This window comes from Zonotrichia albicollis, chromosome Z (genome assembly GCF_047830755.1).
Source record: "Zonotrichia albicollis isolate bZonAlb1 chromosome Z, bZonAlb1.hap1, whole genome shotgun sequence".
NCBI lineage: Eukaryota > Metazoa > Chordata > Aves > Passeriformes > Passerellidae > Zonotrichia > Zonotrichia albicollis.
In genome coordinates, this window is record NC_133860.1 from 15,075,702 (window position 1) to 15,099,729 (window position 24,028).

General features: G+C 49.7%; 1 protein-coding gene across 9 annotated transcripts in view; it reads left to right on the plus strand.

Annotated features, from left to right (window-relative positions):
- Positions 1-24,028, plus strand: part of CNTFR (ciliary neurotrophic factor receptor) — a 202,440-nt gene that overhangs the window by 52,375 nt on the left and 126,037 nt on the right. For 5 of the 9 annotated variants that reach the window (XM_026796270.2, XM_005491719.4, XM_014270384.3 and 2 more), the window contains one exon: positions 1,514-1,618. Coding sequence is in view for 1 of the 9 variants with exons in the window: in XM_005491719.4 (XP_005491776.1) it covers positions 1,514-1,618 (105 nt within the window). In the remaining 8 variants the exon portion in view is untranslated. Of the gene's footprint in view, positions 1-7; positions 52-1,513; positions 1,626-24,028 lie in introns of all 9 variants that reach the window. The other 4 variants (XM_074532808.1, XM_074532810.1, XM_074532809.1 and 1 more) reach the window with 3 other exon arrangements.

Below are 24,028 nucleotides of genomic sequence, written 5' to 3' on the forward strand. Positions count from 1 at the left end.
TCCTCAGGTCCCTGCCAAGCTGGAATTAGAGCCTAGGAGGGTCTCTGGCAGGTAATGATAAATGAGCCTCATCTCTCCTGTTCCGCTTCATCTGTGGGTAGGGAAAAAACCCAACACTCCCAACCAAAACTGCTTCCACAGAATAACCAAAGAGTTACATTTGCATTGCAGAGAGGAGGCTTGGTGGGGAGCAGCCCCCTCCCCTACTTGCCAGTCATTCCTCAGCTCTGGGGCGCCTGGCAGAGCAGGTTTTGAATGATGGGGCATTGTGGGTGCTGAGCTTGGGGCAGCTGGAGTTAAATTTCTTGGTGGCTGACACCTGACAAGTGTGATAAATTGCGGCACACTGTAGCTGCCGGCATGACAAACAGTCAGCTCCCCTCCTTGTAAACTCTGGGAAAACTTTGTAATTATTTCCAAGCACTTTGCAAATGAGGGTTTCGCCATCAGGCGCCCAGTGTAGTTTCAGGGGGTGGTCATTTATTTATTTAGGTTTTGTAGGCAGGCGGGAGGTAGAGGGGGGTTTGTAGTTTGGGTTTCTGCAGCATCTTCCCATCGGCTTGTCCAGGCTTTGCATGAAGTCCTGCAAGGAACTCTGGCAAAGCTCATCAGCTGAGGGTTGGGTGCTAATTAAAGCCTGTGGTGTTCCAAGCTTGGAGTCACTGTCACCCTTGGGAAAGAATCTCTGCAGGAGTGAGTCCCAGACTTTTCTCTTGCCAGTGGGTTTTGGCTCCTATTTTTCATTTTTAATAATGCAGAGCCACAAGATTTGTTTTGTTTTTTTTTTTTTTTTTCTCTTCAAACCATTTAAAAAGAAGTAGGGGAGCAACACAATCTCAGCCACAAGAGCTGGATAATGAGCACAGATCTTGACTGATAATTTGTTTGTCTAACACAAAAAGCATATTTCCTGCTCTAAGGGAGGGCACCGCTGGTTACACCAGTGCCTCTGACTCCATCTCACCACACAGCATGTCAGACCTAGCACAGAAAGTCCTCCTCCCATTTCCAGTCCTTGGTGTCTGTGCTGCAAAGCCGTACAGGCATGTTTTCCTCTCCACACCCCGGGGTTCAGTGGGACTGGCCTCTCCCTGCACTGTTTAACATGTGTGTGAGGCTTTTCAGGATTAAGGCTCAGGCAGCACAAGACCTCATGGGCGAATGGCTCAGTGCTGGGCTGGCAGAGTGGTGCTGCTGTTCTGCTCTGTCTGGGGAGCATTGCTGTCTGTCTTTAAAGAAGATCAGAGATGCCCCACGCTGCAGGGGTCTTTTTTCCCCTCTCCCATTTCATGTCTCTGAATCGAAATAATTAAGCAAATACGTACTTTGGGGCTGGACTGTGACGCTCTTGTGGGAGGGCTCTCATTCTAACCATGTTCACGTTTGCACCGGTTACCCCCAGCTGTCAGGGCTGGGAAACAGATGCCCCCCTCCTTGGTTCTTTGCTGAACCTGAAGCAATGGCAGAGTTTCACCTGGTGACCTGACAGGTTGTCTCTTCTGTTTTGTTGAAGAAAATCCCAGATCTGAGAAGCGAGGGTCGGACGAGCAGCCAGGAGAATCGCCCAGACGTTTATGAGAAGTTGGGGACGCCCCAAGGACTCTGGACTGGTGGAGAGGTAAGAGGTGGGTTAAAAACCTTGCTCACCCAGCTTGTCCTGAGTTGGTGTGCCTTGTGGGAGTGCAGGACATGTGTCTTCTGGTGAGGATGGTGGTGTTTATTAAAGTGTGGCAAAAGGCTGCTCCTCACTCTGGCGTGTGAGCAACCTTTTAGCTGCTGTGCAAAGAGGGCAGATGCTGAGAGTGGTTATTTAGCATGTGGAGGGGCAAGTATGGATGAACAGCCTGGAAAATCCCATGTTATGGTCTGCCCATGGACAACTTCTCCAAAAAGAGCTCTCCCACTTGAAAGCCCTTGGACAGCTCAGAGGTGCACAGTCCAACCACAGTGGCAGAGGTCCCGTGCTGTGGCTGAACCACTGGAGCAGGTAAGTGTCACCCAGCCCAGCTGTGTGGCGGAAGGTGAGGTGCCACCTCTTGCAGACAAGCACAGCTTTAAGCTCTCAGATCTACTGGGTGGTTTGTTTTTGCTTTCCTGCCCTGGCAAGCTGCAGCATCAGGGATGAGATGGATGGGCTTTGCTTGGAAAGGAAAGCATCCCCTTAGGAGACCATCACCACCAGCAGCCATGGGCTAGAGGCTGCCCCACCTCTGAGGCCTGTTACATGGGTTCTCAGTATGGGGCTGTGGTAACACACTGCTGTTTGAGGAGGGCTTTGGGATCATGTTCTTTGAGCCATGGTGGAGCAGGGAAGGAGCCTGGAGATGGAGCTGCCCCACCTGGGGATGCAAACCCTGCAGAGCTGGGCTGGGGAAGCCTGGTGCTTGGTGGTGCTGTGCCTGGGAAAGGAAAATGATGAATTAAAATTTAACAAGTCTCTAAATGCCAGACAAGGACGTCTTAAGTGGGAATTGTCACCGTGTGACTATTGCAGCCTCTCACTTAGCTAAAACTGCATGGCTTTAATTATGTTGATCCTAGAAAGCAGTCGCCTACACTGAAGAGGAGAAACTTTTGACCAGAATAGCATGAATAATGAATTTTCTCTGCGCCCCTTCCCTGCCCTCTACCCCTGCATCATGCTTCTCAGAATTGTTTTGCAGCCACTTTAACCCTGGATAAGCAGAGTCCTTTATCCTTTGAGCCACAAGCAAGGACAGAAATGCTCCCTATGTGCACGCTTGATTGTTTGCCCTGGAGTTAAAAGGTCAAGACTAAGGATCCCAGGGGTGGGCAACACCTGATGGAGCCACAATGGTCAGTGGGCTGAGGTCTGGGCGTGCAGAGGTGCTCTGCAGCAGCAAAACCCTGCCCTTGGCGTTGCTCCTTGGTGGCATCTGTGGAGCAGCATGGAACAAGGACTCCTTCCCTCCCCATCCTCGAGGTGGATCAGCCCACCCACGGGACTCCTTGCAGCTCTGCAAATAGAGCAGCTCGAGCAGGGTACGTCGCTAATAATACCAATTACTGTTACATGCTGGCTACAAGGTACACTGGCAGTAATGGGATCCTGGGGGGATGAAATGAAAGCGATATAATATGGTGAGATAAATTAGCGTTGTAAAATTAGCCATGGGTCTAGTCAGGGATCTGACAAATGTGTCGCAGCTTTGGTACAAGCTCCGAGCACTGCTGAATTGGATTTAGTGGCCCAGAGCAGAGCAGATGGGAGCAAGGGGAAAAAGAGTTTGAGGGGTCTCCATGCACACATGCTACCAGTTAATGCTGCTTGTTTCTTCCTTGAATTCGTGCAGTGATACGTCCCCTGACGCCTGCTTGTGCATGGCAGCAGATGAGTAAGAGCCCAGCCCAGATGATGTGCTGCTAGAGGAGTTTGGGCCTGGCAGAGAGCTGGGAAGGGGGTTGGAGAAATATCAGCAGGCTGGTGCTGCTGCCAGCTTCGCTGCGTCAGCTGCCGATCCCTGCCCTGCATCACTGGCTGCCTCTCCCAGGTTTGCTCCCAAAGGGTTTGGTGGGATGTGTGGCAGGCATTTGCACAAGTTTTAGCTGTGTAGGAAGGGTAGGAAGCTGCTTTCTGCTTCTCTGTGGCAAGCTGACCTGTTTTCCCACACCTGGATGGGCTCTGGGGCAGAAGGATGTCTGGAGCTGGGCATCCCACAGCCTGTGGACTTTCCTTGTTGATCAAGGGTGTACAACCAACTCTTTCCCATCCAGATGCACACTTTATTCCTCACCCTCTGAGGCAGAGGGTGGAAGCTGGGAAATGGGATTTTGTGCCTCATGGAGACTCAGAAATGGGTGTGGTCACGTCCAGGGGGATCCACTTCCTGGTGGCTCATTGGGACTGGCTCCACTTCAGGGATGTGAGCACTCCTGCCCATGAGAGGATGAGAGCTTCTCATGGATTTGTAAATTGCATGTTTAATGGCTGACATATTACATTGGATATGGGGAGAGACAGGCATGATTTAGGTCTGGTTTGATAAGGCATGTTCTGTGACTCACTATAATAACAAAGGGAGAGAAAAATTCTGAATATGCTTTGTAGTGCCCTGCAGTGGAGCTGAGGGGGGCAGAGGGGTGGCAGAGCCATCTGTGCAAGGCCTCTCCAACTCGTTCCGGGATGGCTCAAGAGGAATGGTGGGCATGTGGCAGACATATCTGTGGGAGGGAACCAACTTGTCACATCCCTGGGGATGAGTTTGTGGAGGTCAGGCACTGCAGTTCTACAGCAGCACCAGCTTGAGAAACGAATGCCAAGGGCTTGTCTCAGCACTGCCCAGAGAATCCCCAGGGAGCTGAGCCAATTTGTGTGCTGAGCCTGTGGGGACAGAGGAGGAGATGAGCTACCCTTTGTGGGAGGTCAGCCTGGCCACTGCCACTGGTCCCTGTGTCCTCCTGCTGCCCTCCTGCTGCAAGCAGGGCACAGGGTGCAGTGGTGACACTTCAGATATATCAGACCCCAGCCAGCCCCAGGGCTGAGTTGTCCTGCTAAAACCAGTGGGGGGATGAACTGCAGCAGCAGAAAAAGAGCCCCTTCCCTCAACTTTCCTGCTGGAGAAGTAGTGGTGTAGGACTGCAGCAGGACACTGAGCCAGCAGCTGGAGTGCCAGTAGCAGCATAAATAGAAATACAACTTCTCAGCTTCTTGTGCAGCTATGATATATCTTGTTTATATTGACTTTCTTAAACCTCTAAAATACATTGTAGATTGATCTACAAATCTGCAAAAAGCACCTTTTTTTTATTTTTTTTTTAAGCCTAAAGCAATTTTCTGCCTGCTCCTTGTGGTTGGCTCTGAACAGACACATGTTCTCTTGTCCTATTTGAGGCTGGCATGCTGCCACAGTGGTAGGAAGTTTAGCAATACTTGAGCTGGATCGATTCAAGCCCATTATCTGTGCTGCCTGGGACTTGGTGGTGAAGGGGAAGAAAATATTCTCCCCAGACACATCAAAGCCCTGTGATAAGGACACACAGTTAAGCTCTATTTATAGATGGACAGATGTCTTGCCAAAGCTTTGCTGCTGTCACTTGATTATGCAGTTTTTGTGTGCTTGGATCTGAAGGTGGCTGAGGTGTGTCCCCCCAGGCACAGCCCCAAGCAATACAGCTTCTAGGTGGTCTTTTGCCTTCTTTCAAGAAGGGACCTGATGTTTAGATATTAACGATGAAGTGGCTGAGAGATCTTTTCTTGGAGTTGGTGACCAAGATCAATAATCCCTTATCTTGTTCTTACAACTGCATAGACCTACAAAGACTTTGGAGCTCCAGAGCAGAGCTGCCAAGGATGTCATATCAGAACTGTGTGGCTGTTGAGCTGAGGGCTGGGGTACCTGGCTTTTAGCTCTGCCATCCTCCTAGCAAAGAGATTTTTTCCTACTGTCCACCCTAAACCTCCCAAGCACCAAGGTGTGTAGCCAATGACATGTTGTATTTCATGAGTTTTCCTTCTTTATGAAAAGCTTTCAGGGACATTTCAATCAGGGCCAGTCATGCAAGCTGCATATTTGGAGTGGTTCCCCAGGCCAAGTTGTCTTGGGTCTTGCAGTGTATGTGCACACACATGTTACATGAGTATTTGATTTTTGAGGGGGACGGTGGAAAGGGTGATGTGAAATGGGTTAGCCAATCCAGATTCTACTTCACGTGTGAAGGAGTGTTGGTGCTCATTTCACAGAGCTATCCTTAATTTCCTTCCATATGTTGCTCTGTCTCAGTAGTTGTGAATTTGGCAATGGGAGAAGGTCAAAGGCTTCATTCAGCTTAGCCTTGAGTGTTGTTTTTAAAGATGCTTTGCTGGTTTTCTCTTGGTTCTAACCCTAGATAAAGGAGGGAAAATCTTCTCCTAGCATCCAGTGGGAACCTTTTGTTTCAGATTTGCCCACTGTCACTTTTGTTTCAGATATGCCTGCCCACTGTCACTTACCTTCTTGCTATGGATGGCTGTGAAGAGCCTCGCTTGGTGTCCTCAACAGCTTCCCTGGATATTTCAGTGGACCTGGCTGAATTTCCTTTAATTAATCAACACTGAAACTTCTCTTGGGGCTCCTAAAACTATGGGCAATGTCTTGATGTGGTTCAAGTGCTGTGTGACATGCCTGTGTTCCCACAGCAGCCCAGCCTGCTGCTGATCCCTTTGCTGCCTGGGCAGGCAGCTGGCAGGACCATGCTGGCACACCAAACCACAGCAATGAGCTGGAGAATTTCACAGAACGTGCTCCTTTTTAGGCCTCAGTGAATTGTGGCTCCACAAGGGAAGTTGTTGTATGTGGGCAGGTTTGGGGACCAAGACCTGACTTCATTCATTTATTTAACACTTACTAACATCTATTTAATCTTGATCAGGGGCAGGATAGGTGCATGGTGAATCCTGGCTGCGTGCCATTCCCAAGGCTGGGAGAAAGGAGATTTCTCTTCCCTGGGGTGTCCATAATGTGTTCTTCTGCAAGGCTCCTGCAGAGCCCTCCGAGCACTGTTTGGTTTTATTCTGTCTCCAGGGTACTGCTCAGCCCTGCTCGTATATTCCTCTGATGAGTGGCCAAGACAGGAAGCAAATACCTTTGGTACAAAACCACATATGGGCTTTCAGTGGGTGATGATACTTCCCCAAGCTATCTGTCTAGTGAATGCACTTGCCCTCCTGCTTGTTTATATTCACAGGAGCGTTGGCTTAGCTGCTCAGGTGAGCTGTAGATGTCAAGAAAGGTGTCAGTTTCAGGAGAAGGCTTTAATGCAAGCCTTCCTGCTGCTCTGTGATGGATGGTGGAGGACACCCCAATGTGCCAGGAACCAGGGAAGGAGTGGGACATTCTGCGGGGTCTGAGCCATGGCTGGGAGAGTGGCTGCAGCAGTGCTGGGAGGTGACATTTTACAGCTGGCCCAGGATGCTGATCTACAGTGTGACCAAGCTGATCATTCAGTAGATGAGGGGTCTGATGGAGGAGAGCTGTGTGTATCCAATTCAAAGAAATAACCATCAGCAAGAAGGGCTGGACTCCTCTAAAGCCATTTCAGAGGGTGTTATGGGTGCTGTGGGTCTCATGGCTCTCGGAGGGCCTTGGTGGTGGATGCCTGCTACTCTGCCCAGTAAAGCTGGAAACCATGGGGCCACAAACATGAGATGCATTTGCCTGGGGTGGCCATTACCCCACTGAATCCCGGCTGTGAGACATGGGGAACTGTTGTCAGCCTAGTGGAGGGCATATGTGTGTGTACCGTGGGCATCTGTGGCAGCAGATGGAAGGGAAAAGGGCAGACCTTCCCCCTTGTAGTCTCCCTCAATGCCCAGGGAGAGTGGCTGGAGGTGGGGATCTACTGGGGAAGCTGTTCAGCTGTGATGGAGATGGGCAGGATCCCACATCTAGGTGGGAAGAGGAGCGAGGGGCTCCTTTGAACACACCGGGATCCCTTCCATGGCCGTGGCACTCCCAGTGTTGTGAGCACCACTGAGGTTGTTCAAAGAGGAAGTAAACAGCAGCACTGATTGCACTCTTTAGCAATGTTTAATTTATTATTTCCCCCTCTAGGATTACTCTTTTAAAGTTCTGGATAGCTCCAGCAAGCCTGGACTGGGGCCCATGTCTCCAAGGCAATTTACAGCACACACCAGTCCCTCAGCACTCATTACAGCCCCCAATGAGGACACCTCAGTGCTGCCCTTCAGTAAGATCACATATAACTGGCTTTTTTTTCTTTCTCTTGCCCCAAATCATTGCACTTTATATCTAAAAGGAGGGGCCTGCAGGTGGGGAGCAGCACAATTTATGGATCAGAGATTTATATGCTGCTGCGACGCTGTATTTTTTCCCCACAGTGACACTTTATTGCCACAAATTACCAAACAGGCAAGGTTATGCGAGTGACAGCAGGCAGAGCTGTAAAGAACAGGAACAAATGGCAGCAGGAAAAGTACCCAGAGGAGAGGGGGAGGTCTGGCAGAAATAAAAGAAGGCGGGACAAGCATCAGAAATCAGTTTGCCTTACAGTGGGATATATGGGGGAAACCTGGGAATCAGTATGCCATCTCTGGTACATGGGCATGACATGGGGATGGGAGAGCAGCTGGCGGTCTGGGTTGGGATTCAGTAAATCCTTTGTTTTTAACTTCTTTTTCCTTCCCCCTCTCCCAAAATTGCCAGGTCCTTCCCTTCTGCAGGCTGCTTCCTTTTTTTACTTTCTTCTTTTTTTTGGCTTTTTTTTTTTCTGTAGAAATGGCAGGTTTGTAGTTGTTGGTTTTTTTCCCCTGTCTTCAGGGTGGTATCTGCAGGGAGATGTGGGGATTCCTAGGAGATGATGGCATTCAGAGGGTTATTTAGAGGTGTTTTGCTGTGGAAATGATTGCTTTATTTTCTTACTTTATGGTTGTGGAGGGTGCAAATATTCCTATCTTACCCTTTTTGGAGGGCAGCATGGTCACTTATCTCCATCTGTATTAATACATTCAATATCCTTGATGGTGTGTGGAGGACAAGTACCAGGCCTTGGACAGAGGAGTGTCCAAAACATTCTTTGGCTTTGGTTGAGCAACTCTGTCTGCATCCACTCACCCAAGTTAGATCAGCTTAACTTCAAACAAAAGTGAAAATTGACAGGCTGGAGTTTGGCAGAGGTATTAAGGGTGCCTTTGAGCTGGGGATGCTACTCAAAGCTGCCGGGGAGCTGTCACTCTATTATTCTTGCAACAATACACTACCGGCAGAGCTGAGAGCCTCAAAGGCTCTGGAGCCACAGCCAAAATTGCATTTAACTTGCAGAAATGTGCTACAGCCATAGGGCTCACCATGCCAGCCCCAGGGACAGTCAGCACTGACATGTTCCCCCCTTGCTGGCAGCACAGAGGGGATTCGGGGGCACCTCTGCACCACACTGGACCATTGCACAGGCCAATTAGACTTGTCTGTTCCCATGCTTGTAAAAGATAATTTCCATTGAATCCCAATGCCATAAGCCAGGTATTTAATCTTGCTTGAAGGGAGCATGTCTGAAGCATACAGGGCATCACAAACAATGATAAGCAATCAATAGGCTAAATCCTGAGGTCTCTTACCCAGACTTTGCTGGAGTAAAGGTTGACAAAGTGCTGAGTAGTTACTCCAGACTTCAGCCTTGAGCTGAGGGCAGAAGTGATTGACTGATTTATTGATGATGCATTTTACTATGAATCTAGCCTGTCTGTTAGTCACAAATGCTCATTTAAGCATAAATCGTGATCTGCCATGAGCAGATAGCTTCTCCTGCAGCAGAGCTGGGCAGAAAGATTTTAGATGAATGGCTTATTTGGTGAAAAATAGTTTTGGATCAACGCAAATAGCTTGTGTTTCGGTGTTGTGCTTGGCAAATAGCCTCACAGAAGAAAGTGAAAGCCCACTTGCGAAAAAGATGAAGAACTGGATTCTGACATGATGTTTAGATCTCTTTTCCAACTGGTTTTAGGTTTTCTTCCCAAATCAAAAAGCCAGACAAGTTTCAGAAGATTCCTCTGAAACTTTTGCCTTGCCCTCTGAAGCCCTTTCTCCTTATCCTCTGTTCCTGGCTTCTGCAGCAAAACCAGCGACACACAGCACTTCTAAAACCTGACGCTGACTCTCTGTGAACCCACACCTCATTTATTTTTAGTTGGCCCAGCAGCATGAGGGCTCAGGCTCTGGCAGGCATTCATTCACTGCTGCTGAGCTGTGGTCTGGGATGTGTAAGGCTGCTGGATTTGCTGCCCTGATGGGGGACAGGGCTTATCCTGCCTTGATGGAGCCTTGGAAGATTTGGAAGAGGGGTACAGCAGCCAAGAACACTTCAGCCCCAGTGCAAGGCTAGGCAAAGCATTAGCTGCTCCTGCTGCACAAGACTGTGCAAGCCCTTTGGAGGTGTCTGTGGTGTCACCTTCACCCCAAACTCTCAGCAGCTGGGGTGTGGCTTGCTTGCTCCCCTGTTCTCAAATCACCACCCTTATTTCGATTCCTTAAGAATAATTTCTTAGTAGTCAGGAATAAAACCATGCTACTCAATCACCTCCGTAGCTGCTTTTCTTTGTCATAATGTTGCTTTTTCTTTGTTTTGAGCCTGGCTGCTGCTGGCTACATCTGCTGTGGCTCCCGGAGCCTGTGCTTACCATGGCAGCAAGTGGGTGCATCCGCAGTGGATGCTGTAGGAAACCTCTCAGACAGATTTGTGCATGTGTGTACGCCTCTCTCAGTATTTCCTGTTAATTAATGGACACTGGAGTCTGTCGCCTGTAACAGCACTCACTGGCGGGTGATAAATTGTTTGTATGACAAGATGGCAGTGAAAGCCGGGCGAGCTGCGGCTGTCGGCGCTGGGTTTGGGAGCCAGGGGTGAACGTCAGTCAATAACTGGATAGGAAGAGGGATGGTGAAAAGCCCAGCAGCTGATTGCAAGATCCCTGAGGAATCCTGCCTGCTCGTGCTGGAGGAATCCTTGCTGTGGGCTCCAGCAAAAGGGCAGCAGTGCTGCACCAGACCCCATGCTTTAACTGGCACTCCCCAGCCTTCTTGATGCTTTTTGGTGTGAAGGGAGGAGGAGGAAGGGTCTTACACCATCCCTACTCCACAGAGATGGATGCTGGCTAGAGCTTGTAAGGATACACTTGGGGCAACCTCTCCTGACCCACACTGGGTTTTGCTGCCTCTCATACCATGAAAAAGGCACCATGCCAGGGCCTGGGTTCTGTTCTTCTGCACAGTTACAGTTTCCAGCAAACCCTGCTTGATAGATGCAGTGCCCTGCAATGCTGCCAGCACCAGAAATCCCTGACATGCTTTGCCTGCTGATGCCAGCATGCTAACACTGGCACAGGGCTTGGCTAGGCACCTCTGTGTGGGACCAGGGCTTTTCGTGACCTTGATGGGCAGCCTTCGTGGCAGTAGCTGTGTCTACACCACCAGTAGCTGGGTTTAAACCAGCAGCAGGGCGTGGTTGAGGTGCTGTGTTGCAGAGCTAACAAGGCTCCATGGATGTGCTGGAGTTGGGGGCTGGATGTGTTGGGTCTGGGCTGCTGCTGTTCACTGTGTTTACAGCCTGCTCAGTTGTGGTTCTGGGCCCAAACTGAGCCCTCCATAGGAGACTCATCCTAGAAAAACAGCACTGGCACCAGAGTCCAGCCTCCTGGGGAGCAGACATGGACTGACATGGCTTCTTGCTGCGTTCCCAGTGGGACTGGTCCCTGTCCCTGCTCTGCATGCTGTGCACTGTAAATCCATCTCCATTCTGGCTGCCAGGCTGAAGCTGGGCTTTAGTCACCTCTTGTGCTCACTGGGACTCCAGCAGTCAGAGCAGGGATCCCACTCAGGAGGACAGTGTGGGATCTGTGCTGCTCTGGCACCTGTTGTGCTTCCCACAGCACAGGGGGGACAGTCTGCATTTACTGGGAAACGGAATTATCTGCTTCCCCAAGTGGGGAAAATAATAATAATAAAAAAAGTGCCTTCCACTAGGTCATGAGCCATTACCTCGAGGGGCCCTTCATCAGCTGATGAATTCTACTTAATAAAATAAATACTGAGAGAAAATGTAATTGGATTTCATTTATTACCCAGTTCCGCCTAGCAGCCCCAGATTATACAAAAGCAATTAGAGAAAGCTCTCCATTAATAGCTATCTTCAAGCCGCCCAATGGGTTCATTCCATCAAACCTTCTGGCTTGTGTAATTTCCTTTCTTGGAGCTCGCTCCTGGCCGGGGGAGGATGTGGGGTGCGCAGCGCCATTGCCAGCAGCCTGTAAACAAAAGCAGCCCTGTCTCTAACATTTGCACAGGCATCATCTTCCCAAGCATGTGGCTCAGCCAAAGGGTATCCTGGTTTAGGGCGAGGAGCCAGGGCACCTGGGCAGTTTGGCTGCAAACTAGGGCTTGGTTGTGCCTTCCCTGGGATGAGAGCATCCTTCCTCCGTTGGCATTGCCGCCCAGCGAATCTGTGCTGCTTGGCAGAGGGTGGGTGTGCAGGGTCCCACGGGGGCATCAGGTATAAAGCTGTCCACCTGAGGGCCTGGCTGGTTCTCTGATGCTATTTTTTCCTGTAATGCCAGCAGGCTGCATCCTAGCTTCTGTCTCTGGCACTTTTTAGGGACACACAGTGCAATAGTTCCGCTTCCTTGGGTTTTTTGCTGGGAGCACAAGGAAAACTTGGTAAAGCCGGCTAAGGTTGGGTGGAGGAGGATGTCTCATACTATCTCTCTGAAAGTCTTGTGGCAGCACAGGGAAGCATGTCTGAGGATCCTCACAGGGCACAGGCAGATGTCTGGCACCTGTTGTCACTGAGGACAATGGCAGGTTAATCTGTAGCAGAGGCTTAATCTCTTATCTTTTTTCATAATCCCTGTTTACAGTGGTGGATGAGGAAAGACAATTACAGTGGAGAAGGGAACTGGGGGGAGAGATGCTGAATGATCCTGGAGGATGGTTAGTGAGGAGTGGTCCATGGTGGAAGCAGAAGGGGATGTGCACATACCTTGTGTGTGTCGCATGAGAGGGTGCAGCCCTCTCCCTCACTCTTCCAGCACTTGAAGACCTTGAGGAAAATTGTCTGGCCGTGCTGCCTGCTTTTGGGCCAGTCTCATTATGAAGGGACCACATTTTTGTTCCATCACAGCAGATGCAGGGCTGGAGGGACAGAAGGGATTTTAAATGTTGGTTCCCTTTCAGTGTGGAGGAGGAGGGAGGGTTTGAGAAGCCAGAGGTTCTTATTTTCTGCCTGAGGGTGACATTGTCTTCTCATCCTGTTGTCATTCTAGGCAGAAGCCAGCACCCTTTCTCAGCTCAGACAACCAGATCTGTTCCAGCTGATGCCTTGATGGAGCCAGAGTGGTTCATCAGGGATGTACCAGTGCCCGTCACTCTTGGGAACTTGCACTTGGCTCTGGCATCTTTGTATTTACCCTGCTGTACTCTCTCCCCCACGGTCCCTTGCTGTCCCCTTTCCTGTCTCACTTTTCGTCCCCTCCCTTTCATGCCGTAACCTCCCTGGCACAAGGCTGGGGTGAGAGTAACAGCACAGCCAGGAAGGAGCCGATATTTAGTTTCAGACAAGAAACAACATAAGGCGTAATGCAACCGGAAAGGTGAGGGCAGATGGAGAGGGCCGGCAAGGCTGTGTGGCTCTTCATCTTCATTACAAGGCTGATGTCTGTGGTCTTGCTTCCGTGCTGCTTGCCAGCAAGGGAGGGATGGCTAGCAAGCAAGGGAGAGCTCTGCTTGCAGGAGGTGAGGCTATTGGATGGTAGGGAGAAAATCAGAAGGGGATTTACTGGGGGAAGCAAGCATGGGAGTAGGGGGGGACACAAAGGTGATGTGGTGGAAGATCCAAAAGAGACAAAGAGTGATGCTCTTCTTGATGGGAGATGGCAAATGCCTCGTAAATGCAAACTGCCTGCTCACCCTGGGTACTCAGGGAGCAAGGAGAATTTGAGTGTTTGAGAGCATAGGAGCGGAGTGGCTGATGCTGATATCATCAGCAGGGGAGGCTGGAGATTAATCTTGGCTGGTGAGATGGAAGGTGGTAAGGGGGTACCTTGCTCAGGGGATGAAGACTTAGAGCATGAGATGGTCTGAGAACAGGGCTGAGGTGTGGAAGAAGGTGGAGACCTTTCTAGCATGTAATGAAGGATGTGCAAAGCTCAGACACTGAATGTTGGGCTGACACTGATGTTCCCTCCTTCCCAGAGCAACATCTTGTCTTTGGCCTGAGGATTAACCTTGGGCTCAGTTCTGAGATGACAGAGAAAACTCCAAAAGAAGAAAATCCAGCCTCCAAAGAAGAGTGGAGGCTTGAAAACTGCTTTTTTTCCAAGTCACCCAACAGCAGTGACCACATGAAAACTTCCTTTTTTACCTCACTGTTTATTTTTTCCACGGGTCTTTTATTTATACCCCCTTAACATCCCTGCTGTTAAAGCAGCCTTATTAGGATGCTGCCCATCACCAAGGAACTCTGCTGTCGAAAAAGAGCATTAAAGATTCAACAAATAGCTGAGAATTGGGATTGATCCTAACCTCCCATAAATGGGAGTACCTTCCCCCATTAATCAGCCTTGGTTTTCACTTACAGGATGATGGCCTCAGTGCTACACTTCTTCAGGACTAAAAGCACGTTAAATATTTATCACAGCTGAGTATTCACTTCCCCCACTATTGCCAACTAAGATCCACTGCTTAAGCCTGCGTTGGCTTGACAGGTTGTGTAGTGAGGTGGCATGCCATTAGGAAACCTCTTGTGCCAACGTGCTCTACTCATTTGCTGTGCTAAGCACAAAGTGATGGTGGCATCTCTCATCTCAAAGCATGGTCAGCATGGGACGGTATTATAAAGCCTCTCTGCTGGCATTTTGCACTATTAAATTAAACATACTAGGGATAAGACGCTTGTATCTGCTCTTTAGCAGAGGGCTGGATCATCCACGCTCCTCCAGGTTTCTTTTAATCTCAAAAATAGGATTATTGAATGCAAACTTCTCGGTAGGAGTGGCCCTCTGTCTGTGCTGAGGCTTCACCCCATGCCAGGGTCTTCATCAGCAGTCCAGTGTGGGGCTGTTTACGTTGCTGTGCCTGGAAGCATTTCCCAGTTTATGACCATGCACTCTCCTCTGCTGAAAGGATGAGGCAGCACTCTGCCTTTCCTTAGGGGGCTGGGAGGCTTGAAATGATGACAGGGTGTTCAATGATCCAATTATTGGTCTATACATATGTAAATACATTTTTGCTAATTGTGCCAGGTGTGCCCGTAGTGTTTCAGAGAGCAGCTATTTTAGGAGCATCTCTGGAAGCTGCCTTGCCATTTTGCTCTCTGATCGTGTGCTGGCATTTCTTAAAAGGTGGCGCTTGACTTTGAGAGCTCCTGATGAACCTCAGAGGTTGGAGAAAGCATGGGCTTCTCCCTAGATGAGATGCTGCTGAGAGCAGACCCTGAGCCACGGTGGGAGCAGTTTACTTGCTCAGGAAAAGCTCCCTGCGATGTCAGGTGCAGTTTAACTTCTGCACTGGGGCTCAGTGCGCAGACTTCACTTGGCCAGTTCTGAGAGCTGAGATTGAGCTGTTGTTGCTGGGTTAGTGCCTTTTTTTTTTTTTCATTTTCATTTTCAGCTTGTTGGTTTGGCATCATCATGATGCATGTCCCCGTCTTGGCACCCACCTCCCGCCGCCCCCAGCTCCAGTTCGAGCTGCCGATGTGCGCAGCCTGGCTGTAGCCGTTTACATGTACGGGCGCACAATGTGTTTCATTATCCTTGTCTCAAACTTGTTTTGCTGCTGTCACGCACCAGAAAAGTTAAACACGTCTGATCAAAGGCATGTAAACACAGCTTCAAAACAAATGCCCTCGAGTCCTGCCAAAAGCACAGAGCTGTCTCCGAGCAAATCACGTCTCGTATTCCCCTGCCTGTGCCTCCTGCTTCTCCGAGAGGGTGTGCGATGCCTCCTGATCTCCGGGAGCCTTCTGGGCTGCTGTTTGCAGCGTGGAAGGGTTGCCCGCTGAGAGGATTTGCACCATCGAGGCAGCTGGGAGGAGAACAGAGCCTCAGCCTCAGAGCAGGAGGGAAAACTTGCTGCATCCTTGCATGTGAGAGACAGCAAACCCCAATGGTCTGCAACTCTGCTGGGTTGAGGCAGAGCAAAGCGTGATATGAATTGGCTTGAAATGAAGGTGCCAAGTGTGCTTTTCCCAGGTCTGCCCTCGTGCTCCAGCTGGTGTGCCACCCTGATGCAATAGCTGTAGGACCAGGAGCGCCCAAGGCTACTACTGCCTGTGCTGCCAGGGCATCACTGGGTTTGAGCTTGGCTTGAGGGAGAGTCAGCCAATTGCATCATTGTGGGATGAGAGGGGCCGAACTAAAGGTCTGGGGATGGTCCCAGACCAGGAGATGCTTCTGCTCTGCTGGGTTTGCAGCCCTTGGGGGTCACGGAAGGGTGAGGTGAGGTGAGATTTGCATCCCTGGCTCAGGGACTCTGATGTCACTTGATTTCCCATGAGATTGGTAAAAATAGGGAATTCTCTGTAGTGGCAGACAAGTCAGGTTTTCATCTTAGTACAGCTTTACAGAGGGCTGGATATGCATTTTAAATAGGAATGGAAATCTTTGGGCTTTTGCAGCCTCTGAGGGCAGGTGTTTTCAGAAAACACTGGCTCCTTTCAAATCTGCCAAAAATCTATTCACAGCTTGGCTACCAGTACGGCCAGCGAATAGTTTGGGAATTCATGAGCTTGTGAACTGACCCGGACTCTGCAAATGAGTTGCCCAAGGTCTTTGCCAAATGCCTTTGAATAATGGACATGTCAGAACCAGATGGGGTTGCAAATGGCAGGTTATTAGTGCCCGGTGCCGGTGCCAAGCAGTGCTGCACGTGTGTGCAAGCACGCAGTACGTGCATGGCTCGTCCCTGGAGCGAATGGAGTGGCTGGGTTGCTGCAGGTAAGATGATCCAATGGGTCTCCTTCAAGCCACCTAATTGCATTAACAGGGGAGATAAAATCTCAGTCATCCCCCACATTGCTGCTGGACAGTTGCAGGCAGGCTGTGAAATGCCCCGCAGGCAGTGGGGACATGGTCAGAGGTTAACGATGGTGTCAGCCTTCATAAATCATCCCTAATGAGACCTGGGAAAACGTTGGGTTGCAGCTCTGATGCATGGCTCGGCTGCGTTGTCTTCCCTGTACTTTGGGCTTTTTCTGCCATTTGGTTCCAGTGTTATCTGTGTGAAACCTTTGTGAGGCTGAAGGCACTGGAGTCTTTCCTGAGTGGCAAGGAAAGTGGGCTCTGCTCCTGGCGCAGGCAGGCTGATGTACTGCAGAACAAACACATTTCCCCCCTTTTATTTTCCCTAAGAGCAAGTTCATGTGTCCCTAGGGTGCCAGAAATCTCGGGCTGGAGGGCACTGCCTGTGTCCTCGTGTGGAGGAGCAGCGTGCTCCGCGCTTGGTGATGCTGTGGGTTTGGGATGCCTCCAGGTAGAACCCAAATCATGAAGTCTGGCTGGTCCAGTGCTGTCTCTGGGCATCATTCTGGTCAGACAAAGGGCTGCAGGGCCCTCTCTCAAGCTTTCCTCCCAGCCCTTCTCACCTGCATTGGAACTACTTGATGGGGATGGCACCAAATCCAACCGCTTCATCTTGGAGAATCCTGTGCAGGAAGCAGGACTCTGGCTAAGTTGTGCAAGGTAGGAAGATGGAAGGGGGTTATTAATGTCCCCACCAAACGCAGCACTGGGGCTGGCAGTGGTGGGCTGCTCCAGGCTGTGTGTGGTCCCTGCAAAAGCTGCCAGACACCGGCCGGGACACTGGGAGGAGTGAAGCAGGGTACAGTGAATACTCCCTCCGATTTATTATTTATAAAGTACTGTCACAGCCCTGGAAGTGTTGTGACTCTCAGAAAAGCTGTAGGAATGTACTAATTAAAGAACACAATGGGAATGTAAATTGGGAAAGCTCCCCAGGGGGAAGCAGCTCTGGGGGGAGCTAATTTGCCAGTCCCCACTCCTCCCCTGCAAACTGGCTGAGACACTGGAGCAATTAAGGAGGAATTTGAGTGTTAAATATAATCTGGAATTGTGTTTTTGGCTTTTTTTTTTAATTGGTTTATTTTTCTCTTGGGTAACTGTGTTACCAATTCTGTAATCGCAACTTTAACCCTCTGTTCTGCTACAATAGGGGCTTTTTGTGGGATTGTTTGCCGGGGGATGGTGGTAGTGGTGTTGGTCTTTGTTGTTGGAAATAAATTCAGGTGAGTCTGCCAGCACCAAGGTGGCATGTCACCTCCTTGTGTGATGAAGGATATATGGGCAGGGCTAACATTAGCTGATCTGGTAAGAGACAGTCCCTGACTTTGGAATCATGGAATCACAGAATGGTTTGGGTTGGAAAGGATCTTAAAGATCAACTAATTTCAACCCTGCCATGGGCAGGGACACCTTGCACTAGACCACGTTGTACAGGGCCACATCCAGCCTGGCCTTGAAACACTTAGAGAGATGGAACATCCAAAACCTCTATGGACAACCTATTCCAGGAATAAAATACTGATTGTCAGAGTTGTCTCCTGAAATCCATCCTAAAAATATGGCTTTTTTGGTTGGTCTTTTTTCCTGCCCATTTCTCTTCTGTGTGGCCTGGCTTCCTCATTGTGCTGTTTTCACTTGTCTTGCCTGCTCAGGAAATACAGTTATTTGGTGTCACTGGAGCTGTGGCCTGTAGAGTGGGCTCAGGGTACTGGCTGTGACTTATTTATCTTCTCTTGTCAACTTTTATACAGTCCAGGGTGAGAAGACAAATGTAGAGACTGTCACAGATGTGAGGTGAAGTAAAGACATGCTGAGGCTGTGGTGCTCAGCAAGGGGTGGCCATCCGCTCATGTGTCCTTGATGTTGGGCTCACAGGTCAGCTGTCTCCCCATGTCCAGGCATGCAGCTGAGCAAAGGGCTTGTGTTCTTGGGCTTTGGGGTTTTTTCTTTCCTTTAGCACACACTTCAGTGTGCTGTTTACTGCAGGGTCTTTACTCTTGTAAAAGAGCTTTGAGAAGAAAAACCGGCGTGGTTTTAGCTGGTGTTGTTTGTGATGGCTTGGTGTTGGATCATTTTAAGATGGTGTTCTCAGGCAGGCAGCAGCACCCTAGTGTGTTGCAGGGTCATCCTCCCTCTCTCATTTTTATTCCTCTGATTAGCTTGAATATTTATTACATTTTATCAATAGGCATTAGTTGCCTGAGATCCTCATCTATTGCTAGCTACCGTTTGCAGAGGTTTGAGAGCTCTCAAAGCCGAGACATCGGAAAACATCATAGATACAGATTCATGTGATAATGAGAACCCTCAGAGCAGTAGGATTTTGTCTGCCTGCAGGGTCTGACGTGCTCTGGATAAGCTAATGCTTTGTGATAGAACAGCATCCCTGGTCCTAACCCTGAAAACCCTGAATTCACCTTGCATGAGGGCTGCAGAGCATCCCTCTTTCTCCCAGGGGCATTGGAAGGGAAGCCCCCACCCACACAGCCTGCTGCAGCTGGTGATTTCTGCTGCCACCAGACCAGGCTCCATCCTCAGGGTCAAGCCACAAAGCCCCATGGTCTCCTTGCTGTGGCTGCTCCCTGACAGCCTGGTGGCTCTTCATCTCCTCTGCCCAGCTGGATCCAATATCTGCCTGTGGGGAAAAGTCACACCCAGCCCAGGAGCCTGGGGAGGGCTCCTCCCTGGCTGGGGCTGGACAAGCTTCTCCCTGGCCAGGGCACGAGGGTCCTCTGGTGGAAACCTCTCTGGTGCGCATCTCCCACCATGGGCCACATCTGCCACTGGGCAGAAACGGGCCCTGGGGTTTCAGCATTGTTCAGGAGATCTCTGCCAGGATCCAGAGCAATCCCAGCCGCTTTCCCCTAAGCCTGCTTGTATTTATTGCCATTTGTTCTGGTTTATTTTTCCAAAAATAAAAATGGGTTGAAGTGGTACAAAAGCTGGGGAGGAAACAGGCTGAAGGAGCCTGAGGAAATAAAGATTTAGAGATTGTGCTGCCCCCTCCCTCCTCCTTCTCATCCCCAACTCTGAAAAATCCATGGAAATGTGGAATTTAAAACCATTCCACCTTTTTTTTTTTTTTTTTTTTTTTACTGTAGGGCTTACAGATTCCATCTATTACCTGCAGTAGGTAGTCTGGTGAGGCAAAACAGCCAAAAAGTTGTGTTTTCCCTATTTGAAGGTGGGGAGGGTAGGGCTGGGAACCTGTGGTGGAGCCAGGAGCATGGCCCATACCTCTCCAATCACTGGCAGTCTCTTTCTTTCTTTCTTTCTTTCTTTCTTTCTTTCTTTCTTTCTTTCTTTCTTTCTTTCTTTCTTTCTTTCTTTCTTTCTTTCTTTCTTTCTTTCTTTCTTTCTCTCTTTCTCTCTTTCTCTCTTTCTCTCTTTCTCTCTCTCTTTCTCTTTCTTTCTCTCTTTCTTTCTTTCTCTCTCTCTCTCTCTTTCTCTCTTTCTTTCTCTCTTTCTCTTTCTTTCTCTCTTTCTTTCTTTCTCTCTCTCTCTCTCTTTCTCTCTTTCTTTCTTTCTTTCTTTCTCTCTTTCTTTCTCTCTTTCTTTCTCTCTTTCTCTTTCTTTCTCTCTTTCTTTCTTTCTCTCTCTCTCTCTCTTTCTCTCTTTCTTTCTCTCTTTCTCTTTCTTTCTCTCTTTCTTTCTTTCTCTCTCTCTCTCTTTCTCTCTTTCTTTCTTTCTTTCTTTCTTTCTTTCTCTCTTTCTTTCTCTCTTTCTTTCTCTCTTTCTCTTTCTTTCTCTCTTTCTTTCTTTCTCTCTCTCTCTCTCTTTCTCTCTCTCTTTCTTTCTTTCTTTCTCTCTTTCTTTCTTTCTCTCTTTCTCTCTTTCTTTCTTTCTCTCTCTCTCTCTCTTTCTCTCTCTCTTTCTTTCTTTCTTTCTCTCTTTCTTTCTTTCTCTCTTTCTTTCTCTCTTTATCTACTACCTGCAACACTAGCAATAGTCTTTTAGAGAACATGCTGGGACCTGCTGATACTCAGGATTGCATTCAGGCTCCAGAATGGCATTTTCCAATGTGACCTCTGACCAGCCTGTGCTGTTGGGGTATCCAATTCTTCCCAGAGCTGATGCTGATCGCTCTCCCTTCCTCCCTCTCTCACCATCTGAAGTTAGTTTCCTCTGGAAGACAAGGGTCAGGAATACTCGGGTGCTGACGGATCAGTATGTGCTTTCCTGGATCAGGGCCTTGCATTCCTGCTGCCCGTCCAACTGGATGCGGGATCCTTTCAGGGCTTGCAGCCCTGGGGAGATGCTGCAGTGGGGCATGAGACCCAAAAAGCAGCAAAACTTCTCACCTGCAGCCCCTGCTGCTTTTCTGCTGGCAAAGGAACTCACTCAGCTCTGTTGTGGGGATAAATTAAAATCAAGAAGCAGCTGCTGTGCGCTAGGCTGGGTGAGGCTGGTGGTGGGTACCGGTGCTCAGTGCTAACCCCAGCCAGCTCATTTAACTTTCTGACCTGAGAGACAGCAGTGTCCCGCTGGGAAGCAGCCCTCGGCTTTGCTAGTCCTGTCTTCGGGCAAGGGAAGAGGCATCCTGCAAGCGGGCGGTGTGCGACCTCAGTGGCGGGGCAAGGTAAGTCACCTCCTCTGCGGGGCTGTTTGCACAGCTGCGAGGGGTTCCAAGAACCCCACATTCTTCCCCGCGCCGAATATCCGGGACAGGCATCCATCCCTCCACTTTCATTTCCGTCGGCGAGCCGGGGGAGCCTCGTCCGAGCATCCGAGCTCTGGGGCTGGCCCTCCGTCATCCCGCCGGGCCGGTGGCAGCTCCCTGCGGGCTGCTCGGGAGGCCGGGAGAGCGCTGCCCGTGGGAATGCCGCCCCGGAGCGCACCCGCGGCAGCCGGGCTGTGGGAGCAGGAGGCTCCCTGCGACCCCAGGGCGCTGACAGCCTCCCTGCGCAGAGCCCTCGCGGTCACCCGGCACGCTGTTGTGTTTCTCAGCAGCCCTTCCCTGCGTGCGGATTTTATGGCGCTGCCTCCGGGACGCTGACAGCCTGCTGACATCCGTGGGTTGTGGGTTTCTTCTCTTTACTCGGCTGCGTCCATCACCCCGATACCCCAGCGTGACGCCCATCTTCATGCCAGCAGGCGCTGCGAGGTTTTCATGGCTCCTCTCTGTTCTTTTCCTGCTTTGCAGAGAGCTCCAGTTCCTGCCCCATTTGTCCCGAGACTGCACAAAGTGGCTATCCCAGTGCAGAGAGCGCGCTGGGGCAGCCGCCCGTACTGGCCCTGGGATTTACTACAGGCAGTTTGTTTTCCCGAGGAAGTTACTTTCCAAGATAGCATCTGGTCTTTTATGAGGTCTGATCAAATAAGGTGGTATGTGTGCAGGCAGGGGGTGGTGTTTTTATGCTTGTACATGAATTTAAAAGTTTTATAAATAGCGGAGTGATGAGATGCTTTCTTAGTCCAAAACTGCATCTCTTGTTCCTGTGGTTTTGCTGAAATTATTACTGGATCCAGGAAGCAAGTTTCTTGTCTGAAACAACACAAGGGCAGTACAAATACTCATGTCTTGGAAGACACACATACTAGTAGTAGAATACTAGTAGTATTCTGCAACGTTGATGCAGAATTGTTCTCTAAGAGCATTACTCACAGCACAAGAGGCAGTCAGCCACAAAGGTTATGGAGGAAACCCAAATATTTCTGCACACAGCTTGCTGGCCCATTTAATCTCTTCAGAAAATGGCAAGAGACATAACCTGTTCTTAGGGGCTAGGGCTCAGTTTGCAAATAATTTTCTTGGAATAAAAAAAAAAAAAAAAAAAAAAAAAAAGTGAGGTTTCATTGTGTGTTTGTGGGCAGAGCCAGAGAGATAAGCTACATGCAAATTTCCAAAGTGGTTCTGGGATTCCACTGGTGCTCAAGCAAGTCCTGCATGGAAAAAAGACTAGACAGAAACTTGCTGTAGAGCTGCTTCTGGTTATATCTGTTGCTGTTAAAGCTTTGGCTGAAAGAAAGGAAACGAGAAATGGAGGTGCAGCTCTCAGGTGTTAGCTTTTGGGGGAATTTCTTCCAATGAAATTGGAAGGAGGATTGGCTGGAAAGCATGATAGTGATAGAAAAGGGAACTGTGCTATCTGCACCCATTTCATCAATGGGTGGTGAATGAGTGATGTGCTAATGGTGTGTGGGGACCTGGTTGCTTGTGGCTTTCCATCTGGGAAGTTTTAAAAGTATCTACAGAGCTGTATCGTCTCATTTATATTTTCATGCTACGACCTCGCCTCTTCCCGTTCCCTTTCCTCTGTGTGCGCCCCTTTCACTCCCAATGGGCTGGCTGCAGCGGGGCAGGAGGGCACCATCCCTCTGTGTCCCCTGTGGGAAGCCTGGCTGCCAGGGAGGCCACCAGCACCTAAACTGCTCCAGGCGCTTCGGGCAGCCGTGGAACCCGCGGGGATACAGCCTCCCCAGTGAGGGCTGCCCTGCCGTCCTGTTGGTTTTCGCAGCATCTGCCCCCTTTCCTCTGCCTTTGCAGAGGCGTGCCTGGATGTCAGTGCTTAATCCGCTCTCCCGCGGTGACCCTCGCGGAGCCCACCCTGCCGACAGAGATAACACCACGCCGAAGCCACCCCTCGGCACATCCCCGGCTCCGGGATTTGTTTTTCATTTCCTCTCGGTCTCCCCTCTCTCCCACTGTGAGATGTAAGGGTTTGGCAGCAGATCCCATTCACCCTGTTTGCTTTCCTGCCGAGAATAATTTCTTCAGGGTGTTGTGTTAGCACCAATGGGGGGCTGAGCCGAAACCACTCATGTCTTCTTGAAGAAGATGTGAAAAGGAAATCTGTGCTGTGTGACCTAACCTCCTACCTCCTCGCCACTCCCCAGGAGACCGCCACCAGCTTCCCCAGCTCCTTCCTTTTTGTGCTGTTCTGTATACTTCATTTTTTCTGGAAAGTTTTTAAGCTATTCCTATAAACTTGTACTGAAAGGGAAGGCAAAAGTCACTCCTGTGAGACAGAATGACAATAGAGCTGGTATTTCCACTGCTTTAAAGCAAACCATCATCAGATGGAACCAGAGTTTTCTTTGCCACATCAAAAAAGTATTACCTAGAAGCAAAAATAATCCCAAACCAAACAAACCCCACCGTCTCAGCAGGATATAGAATTACCAGCTGATTTTGCATCTGCACCCAGGCTTTTCTGCTTGGCTGAACCTATACCAGGGTGTCACTGCAGTCATTTCTAGTTTAGTACCAGTGGTCCTACAGGCATCTGTGAAACAGTGCCCACATGATGATAGTGTGATGCTGTGTGATGCAGGCGCTGGATTTTATGGAGATCAGAGCTGCTGGTCAGAGGTAGATGATATTTCATGTCATGAGCTTCTCCTCTTTCTTCTGTAGAAATGTCCATGAAGCCATTCATGTAGAGGGGAAGGATTCTGGGGGCAAGAAGCTAGTTGTGTGTGTGTGCATGTTTGTAAGGGAGATGGGAGAGGTAAATCCTTTTGATAGATCCTTTTACTTCAGCTCAGTAAAGGGCCAAATAAAAAATA